Source organism: Macaca fascicularis, chromosome 19 (genome assembly GCF_037993035.2).
Source record: "Macaca fascicularis isolate 582-1 chromosome 19, T2T-MFA8v1.1".
NCBI lineage: Eukaryota > Metazoa > Chordata > Mammalia > Primates > Cercopithecidae > Macaca > Macaca fascicularis.
In genome coordinates, this window is record NC_088393.1 from 43,415,515 (window position 1) to 43,428,419 (window position 12,905).

A 12,905-nucleotide genomic window follows, 5' to 3' on the forward strand; every position below is an offset into this window, starting at 1 on the left:
TATTCTAGCTAATAAGGAAAGAATGAATAATAAGATATCACCATTTTGCAACCTCTAATGAACAGATTTATCAATTAAACATCAATGGTTGCCAACATCACAAAAACAGCAACACCTAAATATTATGGCTTCTAATATTAACCACTTATAAATAATCTTAACAAAAAAAGAACCTCAATCTGACCAGTCCTCTAAATCTCAACTACCAATTTACAGGAAATACTAGGAATAGACGAGCATGTTAAACTACACCATGCAGATGCAGCCAGCAAAAACCAGACTTGGAGAAGCTCTACGAGGCAAATTACCTAGTTTCTTCAAAAAACAAGAAGTTGCAAAAAAACCCAGTAAGGGAGAATAGATTGAGTATAATAGATTGAGAAGAGACATATCAACTGCAATTTGAGAACATCATTTGGATCCTGGTAATTTTTTCTTTTTTTTTTTTTTTTGAGACGAAGTCTCGCTCTGTCGCCCAGGCTGGAGTGCAGTGGCCGGATCTCAGCTCACGGCAAGCTCCGCCTCCCGGGTTTACACCATTCTCCTGCCTCAGCCTCCCGAGTAGCTGGGACTACAGGCGCCCGCCACCTCGCCCGGCTAGTTTTTTGTATTTTTAGTAGAGACGGGGTTTCACCATGTTAGCCAGGATGGTCTCGATCTCCTGACCTTGTGATCCGCCCGTCTCGGCCTCCCAAAGTGCTGGGATTACAGGCTTGAGCCACCGCGCCCGGCTGGTAATTTTTTCTAAAACTGACATTTATGAAACAAAAATTTGAACACTATCATACATGTAATGGCATTAAGGTGGTAACATCATTTTTTTTTCTTTTGAGATGCAGTTTTGCTGTTGTTGCCCAGGCTGGAGTGCAATGGTGCAATCTCAGCTCACTGCAACCTCCGCCTCCTGTGTTCAAGGGATTCTCCTGTCTTGGCCTCCCGCGTAGCTCGGATTATAGGCGCCCACCACCACGGCTGGCTAATTTTTGTATTTTAGTAGAGTCGGGCTGGTCTCGAGCTCCTGACCTCAGGTGATGTGCCCACCTCGGCTTCCCAAAGTGCTGGGATTACAGGCATGAGCTACTGCGCCAGGCCTATTTTTTTTTTTTTTTAAGGAGTGAAAATATTTTCTAATGTTGTCATGTGTTTTAGAGAAATGTATGAAATGTTTATGGATGAAATCATACATCTGGTATTAACTTCAAAAATAACACAAAGATGAGAGAAGCAGATATACAGACAAAGCAAGCCTGGCCATGAGCTGATAATTCTTGAAGCTGGTGATGAGGCTGCTGGGGTTCATTATAAGATTCTGTGTATTTTTGTACATGTTCAAATTTTTTTATGACAGAAAGTTTTAAAAAGTTACTTTTTTTTTTTTTTCCTTGAGATGGAATCTCGCTGTCACTAGCTAATTTTTTGTATTTTTGGAAGAGATGAGGTTTCACCATGTTGGCCAGGACAGTCTTTATCTCTTGACCTTGTGATCCCCACCCCACCCCCCGCCCCCGCCTCAGCCTCCCAAAGTGCTGGGATTACAGGTGTGACCCACTGTGCCTGGCCAAAAATTCACATTTTTATCTAGCATTTCTACTTCTAGGAGTTTACCTTAAAGATATATTACACATGTACAAAATATGTGCAAGGGAAATATTATGGGATTGTTTGAAAGAACAAAAAATAATGGAAAGTCTGGGCACAGTGGCTCATGCCTGTAATCCCAGCACTTTTGAGAGGCCAAGGTGGGTGGATCACTTGAGGTCAGGAGTTTGAGACCAGCCTGGCCAACATAGTGAAACCCCGTCACTACTAAAAATACAAAAATGAGCCAGGCGTGGTAGCAGGTGCCTGTAATTCCAGCTACTCAGGAGGCTGAGGCAGCAGAATTTCTTGAACCCAGGAGGCAGAGGTTGCAGTGAGCCAAGGTCATGCCACTGCACTCCAACGTGGGCAACAGAGTGAAACTCTGTCTCAAAAAAAAAAAAAAATGGCCGTATGAGGTGGCTCACGCCTGTAATCCTAGCACTTTGGGAGGCCAAGGCTGGCAGATTACCTGAGGTCAGGAGTTGGAGATCAGCCTGGCCAACATGGTGAAACCCCGTCTCTACTAAAAACACAAAAATTAGCCGGGCATGGTGGCTCGCACCTGCAGTCTCAGCTACTTGGGAGGCTGAGGCAGGACAATCGCTTGAACCTGGGAGGTGGAGGTTGCAGTAAGCTGAGATCACGCCACTGCATTCCAACCTGGGTCACAGAGTGAGACTCCGTCTCAAAAAAAAAATTGATAATGTTAAATAAATTATGAAACACACAGATGATGGAATCCTAAGGAGTTGTTTAAAAAAATGAGGCAGCTATATATGTACCAATATGGTCTAATCTTCAAGACGTATGCATAAGCAAAAATAGCAATGTGTTGAAATTTGCTATCACTTGTGTAAAATATCTGTATAAAGAGTACATTATGCTTATGCAAATATTAATAATAATTATTATTCAGATGGAGTCTCCACTCCATCACCCAGGCTGGAGTGCAGTGGCAGGATATTGGTTCACTGCAGCCTCTGCCTTCTGGGTTCAAGTGATTCTCATGCCTCAGCCTACCAAGTAGCTAGAACTACAGACATGAGCCACCACACCTGGCTAATTTTTGTATTTTTTAGTTAAGACAAGGCTTCACCATGTTGGCCAGGCTGGTCTCGAACTCCTGACCTCAAGTGATCTGCTTTCCTCGGCCTCCCAAAATGCTGGGATTACATGTTTATGCAAATTAAAAATCAGAAACTATATACAAGAACTCGGTGTTAGTGATTGTTCCATAAAAGGTAATGGGGTGGGAAAGGCATAGCGCTATTGTGTGAAGATTCACTTATGTCTGCATACCATATCGTAACTTTAGGCCAGGAAGTGGCTCATGCCTTAAACTCAGCCCTTTGGGAGGCCGAGGTGGGCAGATCACTTGAGGTCAAGGAGTTTGAGACCAGTGTGGGCGACATGGTGAAACCCTGGCTCTACTAAAAATACAAAAATTAGCTGGGCGTGATGGTGGGCGCCTGTGATCCCAGCTACTTGGGAGGCTGAGGCAGAAGAATTGCTTGAATCCGGGAGGCAGAGGTTGCAGTGAGCTGAGATCAAACCACTGTACTCCAGCCTGGGTGAGACTCGGTCTCAAAAAACAAACAAAGCAAAAAAACCCAACAACAACAAATTGTAACTTTAACAATTTTATCCTGTGACTGTGCTTTAACTATTCAGAGTGACAATTTTTTTTTTTTTTTGAGACAGGGTCTCACTCTGTCACCCAGATTGGAGTACAGTAGCGTGATCTCAGTTCACTGCAACCTCCGCTTCCCAGGCTCAAGCAATTCTCCTGCCTCAGCCTCCCGAGTAGCTGGGATTACAGGCGTGCGCCACCACGCCTAATTTTTGTATTTTTAGTAGAAGGGGTTTCACCATGTTGGCCAAGCTGGTTTGAACTCCTGACCTCAAATGATCCACCCGCCTCGGCCTCCCAAAGTGCTGGGATTACAGGCGTGAGCCACCATGCCTGACCTTAGAGTGACAATTTTTCATGTCATAGCTTTGAGCCCCTCCGAAAGAACATTTTAATCATTAAACAACTTAAGGGAAAATGACATACAGAACATTGCTTTCTAACTTTTTATGGGCCACAGCACATACAGACAATTGGTAAGACAGCTGGTATCAAAGTGCAGCTGGCCCCTGCCCCAGACATTGGCTGGCTACCCCAAGAGCTAAGGGGATCAGTTTCTTGAGATTCCAGACTCATTGGCAAACCCTGATCCAGATTTCACTTTGGATCGAGGCTCTATTCCCCATCATTGTGATGTCATGGGGACAAAGTATCAACAGTCTGAAATCATCATTAATTCAGGACGTAAAGTTTCAGACATTTCATTTAAAATTAGCTGCTGCTGCCTTTTTTTTTTTTTTTTTTTTTTTTTCTTTTTAGACTCATTCTTGCTCTGTCGCCCAGGCTGGAGTGCTGTGGCATGATCTCGGCTTACTGCAACTTTCACCTCCTAGGTTCAAGCGATTCTCCTGCCTCAGCCTCCCGAGTAGCTGGGACTACGGCCGTGCACCATCACGCCTAATTTTTTTGGGAGGTGGAGGGATGTAGTTTCTCTCTTGTTGCCCAGGCTAGAGTGCAATGGTGTAGTCTCAGCTCACTGCAACCTCCATATCCTGAGTTCAAGCAATTCTCCTGTCTCAGCCTCCCAAGCAGCTGGGATTACAGGTGCATACCACCACTCTCAGCTAATTTTTGTACTTTTAGTACAGATGGAGTCTCAAGCCTCTCATGCTTTAGCCTCAAGGACTACGGGCACGCGCCACCACACCTGGCTAACTTTTGTATTTTTTAGTAGAGAGGTTTTGCCATGTTGGTCAAACTGGTCTTGAACTCCTGACCTCAGGTGATCCACCCGCCTCGGCCTCCCAAAGTGCTGGGATTACAGGCATGCACCACTGCACCTGGCTAATTTGTGTATTTTTAGTAGAGACGGGGTTTCACCATGTTGGCCAGGCTGGTCTCAAACTCCTGACCTCAAGTGATCCGCCTGCCTCAGCCTCCCAAAGTGCTGAGATTACAGGTGTGAGCCACCTTACCAGGCCACTCTTCTGTTAATTTCTAATCTTCTGAATTTCTAACCTTTTGATTGAAGGCCTCATAATAATTATGCTTTCCCACTATTTTTCAGAATAAATGATCATAACAACTGGTCATGAAGACTTTTGGATATGTGATACATTCATAAGCCTCTCCCCTCATATAAACTCCTTATCAGTGATACTGATAATAAAATTAATGACAATAGCTAATATTTACTGAGCACGTGTGTGTGCCAGGTATTACTTCTAAGGCTTTACATAAAATACCTAATTTAGTCCTCATAAAAATTCTATTAGTTAGGCATAATAATCACCACTTAAAAATAAGTAAACTGGGTCAGGCGCGGTGGCTCACGCCTGTAATCCCAGCACTTTGGGAGGCCAAGGTGGGCAGATCATGAGGTCAGGAGATCAAGACCATCCTGGCCAACATGGTGAAACCCCATCTCTACTAAAAATACAAAAATTAGCTGGGCATGGCAGCGCGTGCCTGTAATCCCAGCTACTTAGGAGGCTGAGGCAGAAGAATCGCTTGAACCCAGGAGGCAGAGTTTGCAGCGAGCTGAGATCGCAACACTGCACTCCAACCTGGTGACAGAGCTAGACTTTGTCTCACCAAAAAAAAAGTAAACTGAGGGACAAAGAGATTGCATAACTTGCCCAATTATGCTATGTAGTCCATAATCAGGGGAAGTGAGCACTGCTAAGTAAGGTATATGCCATGATGAAAGGCACAGTCACAGAATCTTTTTTTTTTTTTTTGAGACAGAGTTTTGCCCTGGTCACCCAGGCTGGAATGCAATGGTGTGATCTCGGCTTGTTGCAACCTCCGCCTCCTGGGTTCAAATGATTTTCCTGCCTCAGCCTCCTGAGTAGCTGGGATTATAGGCACCTGCCACCATGCCTGGCTAATTTTTGTATTTTTAGTAGATACGGGGTTTCACCACATTGGCCAGGCTGGTATCAAACTCCTGACCTCAAATGATCTGCCAGCCTCGACCTCCGAAAGCGCTGGGATTACAGGTGTGAGCCACCGCGCCTGGCCACAGAATCTTTTAATAGGGTCATTTTGTGTTAGAAATTCTCAGAAACTTAACATATTTTGAATGGCAAGAAGCAGCTTTTCTGTATTCCTTTTTTTTTTTTTTTTTTTTAGCACAGATTATCTGATGCTTAGGAAACACTGAGTGAGGCAAAAAGAATTCCCACATTTATTGAATTTTCTTTGGGTGTGAGTTTTCTCATGTTCTATCATGGAAGTGACAGGTGTTTTCTGACATTAATTACACTACATTAAAAATTACCTAGTACTGAGCCAGATGTGAACTCCACATAAAAGCTTCTCTTTATCACTCACACTCGAGGCTTTCTAACCAGTATGAATTCTGTAGTGTTCAATGAGTTGTGAACCAAGAATAAATGCCTGGCCACACTCTCTACATTCGTAAGGTTTGATACCGGGATGAATTCTCTGATGTTCGGTAAGTTGTGAACTACGAATAAAGGCCATTCCACACTCCCTGCATTCATAGGGTTTCTCGCAAGTGTGGATTCGCTGATGGTGAGTCAGTTGTGAAACACGAATAAAGGCCTTCCCGCATTCCTTACATTCGTAGGGTTTGTCGCCTGTATGAATTCTTTGATGTTGAATGAGGTATGAGCTACGACTGAATGCCTTCCCGCAGTCCTTACATTCATAGGGTCTGTCGCCAGTGTGGACTCTCTGATGTCGTGTGAGCTGGGCGTGCTGTCTAAAGGCCTTCCCACATTCCTTACACTCATAGGGTTTCTCCCCAGAATGAATTCTTTGATGTCGAGTAACTTCTGAGCTGTGAATAAAGCCCTTTCCGCATTCCTTACACTCGTAGGGTTTCTCACCAGTGTGGATGCGCTGGTGGACGGTCAGCTGGGAATGCTGTCTAAAGGCTTTCCCGCATTCTTTACACTCATAGGGTCTGGCGCCCGTGTGGATTCTCCGATGCACAGTGAGTTGGGAGCCACGAATGAAAGCCTTGCCACAGTCTTTACATACATAGGGTTTTTCGCCTGTGTGAGTTCTTTGATGCAGAATCAGCTGGGAATGCTGCCTAAAGCTCTTCCCACATTCTTTGCATTCATAAGGTTTGACACCAGTATGAAGTCTCTGATGCAGAATAAGTTCTGACGTACGACCGAAGGCCTTCCCACAGTCCTTACAGTCATAAGGTTTCTCACCTGTGTGAATTCTCTGATGCTGAACAAGGTGTGAGGCACGGCTGAAGGCCTTCCCACATTCCTTACACCCAAAGGGTTTTTCACCAGTGTGAGTTTTCTGATGTTGAATAAGGTGTGAGCCGCGGCTAAATGCTTTCCCGCATTCCCGACATTCCATCAGTTTCTCACCAGTCTCCCTGCTCCCAGTGTGAGACCTGTGATGCTGGAACGCGGGCATATGTCCATAGGCGACGTTCACTTGCTTAAAATAGCACTCTTCATTGACTTGTCTCTCAAACTGGCCTTCGCATTCCCAGTCAGCTCTAAAATCGGAGCCCTCCAGGTCACAGCATGTAAGGCTTTCCATTATCTCCCAGTTGAATGCCCCGATTTCAAAAATATCTTTTTGTAAAAATTTCTCACACCTGGACTCCAAGTCTGAAAAATAAGAAAAAGATAAATACAAGCTGTGCTCCTTTTCTATGAGAAATAAAAAATTCTATAGAGGCCGGGTGCAGTGGCTCACATCTGTAATCCCAGCACTTTGGGAGGCTGAGGCAGGTGGATCACAAGGTCGGGAGTTCACCTGGCCAAGACGGTGAAACCCCATTTCTATTAAAAATACAAAAATTAGCTGGACATGGTGGTGGGCGCCTGTAATCCCAGCTACTGGGGAGGCTAAGGCAGGAGAATCGCTTGAACCCGGGAGGCAGAGGTTGAGCCAAGATCACGCCACTGCACTCCAACCTGGGTGACAGAGCGAGACTCCGTCTCAGAAAAAAAAATAATAACCACCATAGAAAGTGAATGGCTTATATACATCTCAAATATTATACAATTTCAAAAAAGTACATGAAAGCACACTATGTGAAGAGCTCACACGGTGCCAGAAGGGAGCAAGAAGACAGATTAAGCCAGGGGTTCTCAATTTGTTTTCTGTTTTGAGACAGTCTTGCTCTGTCTCCCAGGCTGGAGTGCATTGGTACAATCTTGGCTTACTGCAACCTCCGCCTCTTGGGTTCAAGTGATTCTCCTGCCTCAGCCTCCTGAGTAGCTGGGATTACAGGCATGCGCCACCACTCCCGGCTAATTTTTGTATTTTTAGTAGAGATGGGCTTTCACCATATTGGCCAGGCTGGTCTCGAACTCCTGACCTCAAACAATCTACCCGCCCTGGCCTCCCAAAGTGCTGAGATTACAGGTGTGAGCCACCTCCCCTGGCGGAGAACATTTGTATCACTCCAAATAGAAACCCCTGCCCATTAAGCAGTCGCTCCCCATTCCCTATTCCCTCCAGTCCCTGGCAACCATTACTGGCAGAAAGCTACTAATTTTGTCTCTATAAATTTGCCTGTTCTGGACATTTCATGTAAATAAGGCATCTATATTTTCAACACTTCCCACCACATAAAATTGATGTCAATCAAAATGAAAATCTCTGCTTAAACATTTCACTGCCTTCCCATTTCGGTGCATTTAGAATTAATTCCAAAGGCCAGGCAAAGTGGCTCATGCCTTAATCCCAGCACTTTGGGAGTCCAAGGCAAGTGGATCGCTTGAGGTCAGGAGTTCAAGACCAGCCCGGACAACATGGAGAAACCCTTCTCTACTAAAAAATACAAAAATTAGCAGGCATGGTGGCAGGTGCCTATAATCCCAGCTACTTGGGAGACCGAGACACAAGAATCACTTGAACCTAAGAGGCAGAGGTTGCAGTGAGCCAAGATGGCACCACTTCATGCCAGCCTGGGGGACAGAGTAAGAGTCCATCTCAGGAAAAAAAAAAAAAAAAAAAAAAAAAAGAAGCTGGGTGCGGTAGCTCACGTCTGTAATCACAGCACTTTGGGAGACCGAGGTGGGTGGATCACCTGAGGTCAGGTGTTCGAGATCAGCCTGACCAGTATGGAGAAACACCGTCTCTACTAAAAATACAAAATTAGCCGGCCGTGGTGGCGCATGCCTGTAATCCCAACACTTGGGAGGCTGAGGCAGGAGAATCACTTGAATCCGGGAGGCAGAAGTTGTGGTGAGCTGAGACTGCACCACTGCACTCCAGCATGGGCGACAGAGCAAAACTCTGTCTCAAACAAACAAACAAAAAAAATTACAAACTCACTGCCATGGCTCTCAGGGCTCTTGGCAAAGCAGGTCCCTGCTTGTTTCTGTCACCACTCTGTCTCAGCAAGAGCAGGTCCTCTTCACATTGAATATTCTCCCCTTTCCTCCCGGTCTACAAAATCACCAGCCATCTATGAGCATGTAAAATACATCTAGGCCTTTTCCATCTCAGATCTCTCATCAGGTTCTTCCATCTCTCAAGAATCCTGTCCTGGGCTTTTTGCTGCTTTTCTCATCCTTAAGGTCTCAGATGAAAACTCACACACTCGCTCTCTTTTTTTTTTTTTTTTTTTTTGAGACAGAGTCTCACTCTGTCGCCCAGGCTGGAGTGCAGTGGTGTGATCTCAGCTGACTGCAACCTCCGCCTCCTGGGTTCAAGCGATTCTCCTGCCTCAGCCTCCCGAGTAGCTGGGACTACAGGTGCCTACCACCACGCCTGGGTAATTTTTGTATTTTTAGTAGAGACGGGGTTTCACCATGTTGGCCAGGCTGGCCTGGAACTCCTGACCTCAGGCGATCTGCCCACCTTGGCCTCCCAGAGTGCTGGGATTACAGGCATGAGCCACCACGCCCGGCCCCTTATGTAACGTATATTTTATCCCAATTTTTAAAAATCTAATTAATAAAAGATTGTTATTCTTTCAGAACTGCAAGGAATTAGAAAACACAACAAGCAAATATTCTGTGAAAGACAAGAACACTTTTGTGGAATCAACAGCAATAGGCTTAATATTTTATTTTTATTTATTTATTTTTTGAGACGGAGTCTTGCTCTGTCGCCCAGGCTGGAGTGCAGTGGCCGGATCTCGGCTCACTGCAAGTTCCGCCTCCCGGGTTCACGCCATTCTCCTGCCTCAGCCTCCCGAGTAGCTGGGACTACAGGCGCCCGCCACCTCGCCCGGCTAGTTTTTCTTTTGTATTTTTTAGTAGAGACGGGTTTCACCGTGTTAGCCAGGATGGTCTCCATCTCCTGACCTCGTGATCTGCCCATCTCGCCCTCCCAAAGTGCTGGGATTACAGGCTTGAGCCACCGCGCCCGGCAGGCTTAATATTTTAATATGGAATTACAGTAGAGTCATACGCATAAACTTGTTTTTGTTTTGTTTTGTTTTGTTTTTGAGATGGAATCTTGTTCTGTTACCAAGGCTAGAGTAAAGACACGCGATTGATCTTGTTCCTTGCAACCTCCGCCTCCCAGGTTCAAGCGATTCTCTTGTCTCAGCCCCCTGAGTAGCTGGGATTACAGGTGCCTGCCACCACACCTGGCTAATTTTTGTATTTTTAGTAGAGATGGGGTTTTGCCATGTTGGCCAGACTGGTCTCGAACTCTTGACCTCAAGTAATCCGCCTATCGGTCTCCCAAAGTGCTGGGATTACAGGCGTGTGCCACTGCGCCCATCCATACATTGTTAATTTATGCATATTCAATTAACTTTGCTCAAAAAAACACACACAGAATGTGGTAGGTGGGATAACGGCACTCAAAGATGTCTGTGTCTTTATTCCTGGAACCTATGAGTGGTATGTCACACAGCAAGGGGAGTTCGAATTCAGATTGCTAACTAGGGCAGGGCTCAGTGGCTCATGCCTGTAATCTCAGCACTTTGTGTGGCCGAGGAGGGTGGATCACCTGAGGTCAGGAGTTCAAAATCAGTCTGACCAACATGGAGAAACCCCGTCTCTACCAACAATACAAAATTAGCTGGGTGTGGTAGTGGGTGCCTGTAATCCCAGCTACTCAGGAGGCTGAGGCAGGAGAATCACTTGAACCCGGGAGGTGGAGGTTGTGGTGAGCAGAGATCTCACCATTGCACTCCAGCTTGGGCAACAAAGACGAAACTCCATCTCAAAAAAAAAAAAAAAAAAAAAAAAAAGCTAATCAGTTGACCACCATGAGATGGCGAGATTATCCTGGTTTATCTGGGTGGACACAATGTATTCACAAGGGTCCTTAGAAGTGAAAGTGGGAAGGCCAGGTGCAGTGACTCATGACTGTAATTCCAGCACTTTGGGAGCTTTGGGAGGCCTAGGTGGGTGGATCACTTGAGGTCAGGAGTTTGAAACCAGCCCGGCCAACTTGGCGAAATCCTGTCTCTACTGAAAATACAAAAATTAGCTGGGTGTGGTGGCACACTCCTGTAGTCCCAACTACTTGGGAACTTGGGAAGCTGACACTGGAAAATTACTTGAACCTGGGAGGCTGAAGTTGCAATGAGCTGAGATCGTGCCACTGCACTTCAGCGTGGGCGACAGAGTGAGGCTCTGTCTCAAAAAAAAACCATAAAAGCAAACTTTTTCTGTGAAGGGCCCGATGGTAAATGTTTTAGGGTTTGTGGAATACATAAAGTCTCTATAGCATATTCTTTTTTTTTTTTAAACACTTTCAAAATACCAAAACTGAGGCCGAGGCCCGGTGGCTCAAGCCTGTAATCCCAGCACTTTGGGAGGCCGAGATGGGTGGATCACAAGGTCAGGAGATCGAGACCATCCTGGCTAACATGGTGAAACCCCGTCTCTACTAAAAAATACAAAAAACTAGCCGGGCGAGGTGGCGGGCGCCTGTAGTCCCACTTGGGAGGCTGAGGCAGGAGAATGGCGTGAACCTGGGAGGCGGAGCTTGCAGTGAGCCGAGATCCGGCCACTGCACTTCAGCCTGGGCGACAGAGCGAGACTCCGTCTCAAAAAAAAAAAAAAAAAAAAAAAAACAAAAAAAAACTGTTCTTGGCTCTAGGGCTGTATGAAAAACTGGTTATGGACTGCATTTATTTGACCCACAGATTGCAGTTTGCCAACCCCTGGTCTAGGGCACAGGGAAGTAAATGATGGTAAAGATCTTAAGGTCTTGCTTTGCTTAGAAAAACTTCAAAGATACGATTTCCTACCATTTTTCTTTTTTTTTTTTTTTCCTGAGATGGAGTCTCGTTCTTGTTGCCCAGGCTGGAGTGCAGTGGGGCGATCTCAGCTCTCTGCAACCTCTGCCTCCCGGACCATTTTTCAATAAAAAGAGCCAGCACTCTTTTGAGAACTGGCTGATTTAAGGGCTGAGGCAAGAAAAATCTGAAATAACCATGGAACATGCTGTGGTACCAGAAAACATGGAAGTACACAAAAGAGAATGAGGGCGTGTTGAGAGAACCCAGGAGCCAAGCTTAAGGAGTTCTCAAGGGCCAAAGCCTGAACAATTGGAGCAAGGAAATAAACCATGAAAGTAGTGACTATAGCCCATAGAATAAAATAAATACCCATGAACTCATCACGATATAAAGAAATCATTGAATGAATAAATGAATGGGAGGCCAGGAAAAGTGGCTCACGCCTGTACTCCCAGCACTTTGGGAGGCTGAGGTGGGTGGATCACAAGGTCAGGAGATCAAGACCATCCTGGCTAACATGGTAAAACCCCGTCTCTACTAAACATACAAAAAATTAGCCAGGTGTGGTGGCGGGAGCCTGTAGTCATAGCTACTCGGGAGGCTGAGGCAGGAGAACGGCGTGAACCCGGGAGGCAGAGCTTGCAGTGAGCAGAGGTCGCACCACTGCACTCCAGCCTGGCGACAGAGCAAGACTCCGTCTCAAAAACAAAAATAAAAACAAAACAAAACAAAAATAAGTGAATAGGAGAGGGCTAGGGACAGCTCTTCCTTACCAAAGAATTCCAATTAATAAATGGTGACGATATAAGGGACACAGAAAATCAACATCAGGCAAGTGACAGAGTAATAGCTGGTGCAGACAAGGTCTGGTGATGGATGCCAAAATCAGGGGGTGGAAGGAGGAAAAGCAGCACATTTGCCTAGTGTGGAAGTATTTCGCCATAAGATATTTATCAATTACAAATGGAAACTTTACAGGTGAGAAACAAGAGAGGCCCTATTTACCAAGTGATCAAAGTGAACAGCATCTATCTTTTTTTTTTTTTTCCTGAGACAGAGTCTCACTCTGTTGCCCAAGCTGGAGTACAGTGG

The 12,905-nt window shown here is 45.5% G+C and overlaps 1 protein-coding gene across 4 annotated transcripts in view; it reads right to left on the minus strand.

The window, feature by feature from the left end:
* Positions 1-5,817: 5,817 nt before the first annotated feature.
* Positions 5,818-12,905, minus strand: part of ZNF565 (zinc finger protein 565) — a 40,405-nt gene continuing 33,317 nt past the window's right edge. For all 4 annotated transcript variants that reach the window (XM_065535435.1, XM_045379691.2, XM_045379692.2 and 1 more), the window contains one exon: positions 5,818-7,260. In XM_065535435.1, the coding sequence (XP_065391507.1) occupies positions 5,999-7,260 (1,262 nt within the window). In that variant the 3' untranslated portion in view covers positions 5,818-5,998. The remainder of the gene's footprint in view (positions 7,261-12,905) is intronic.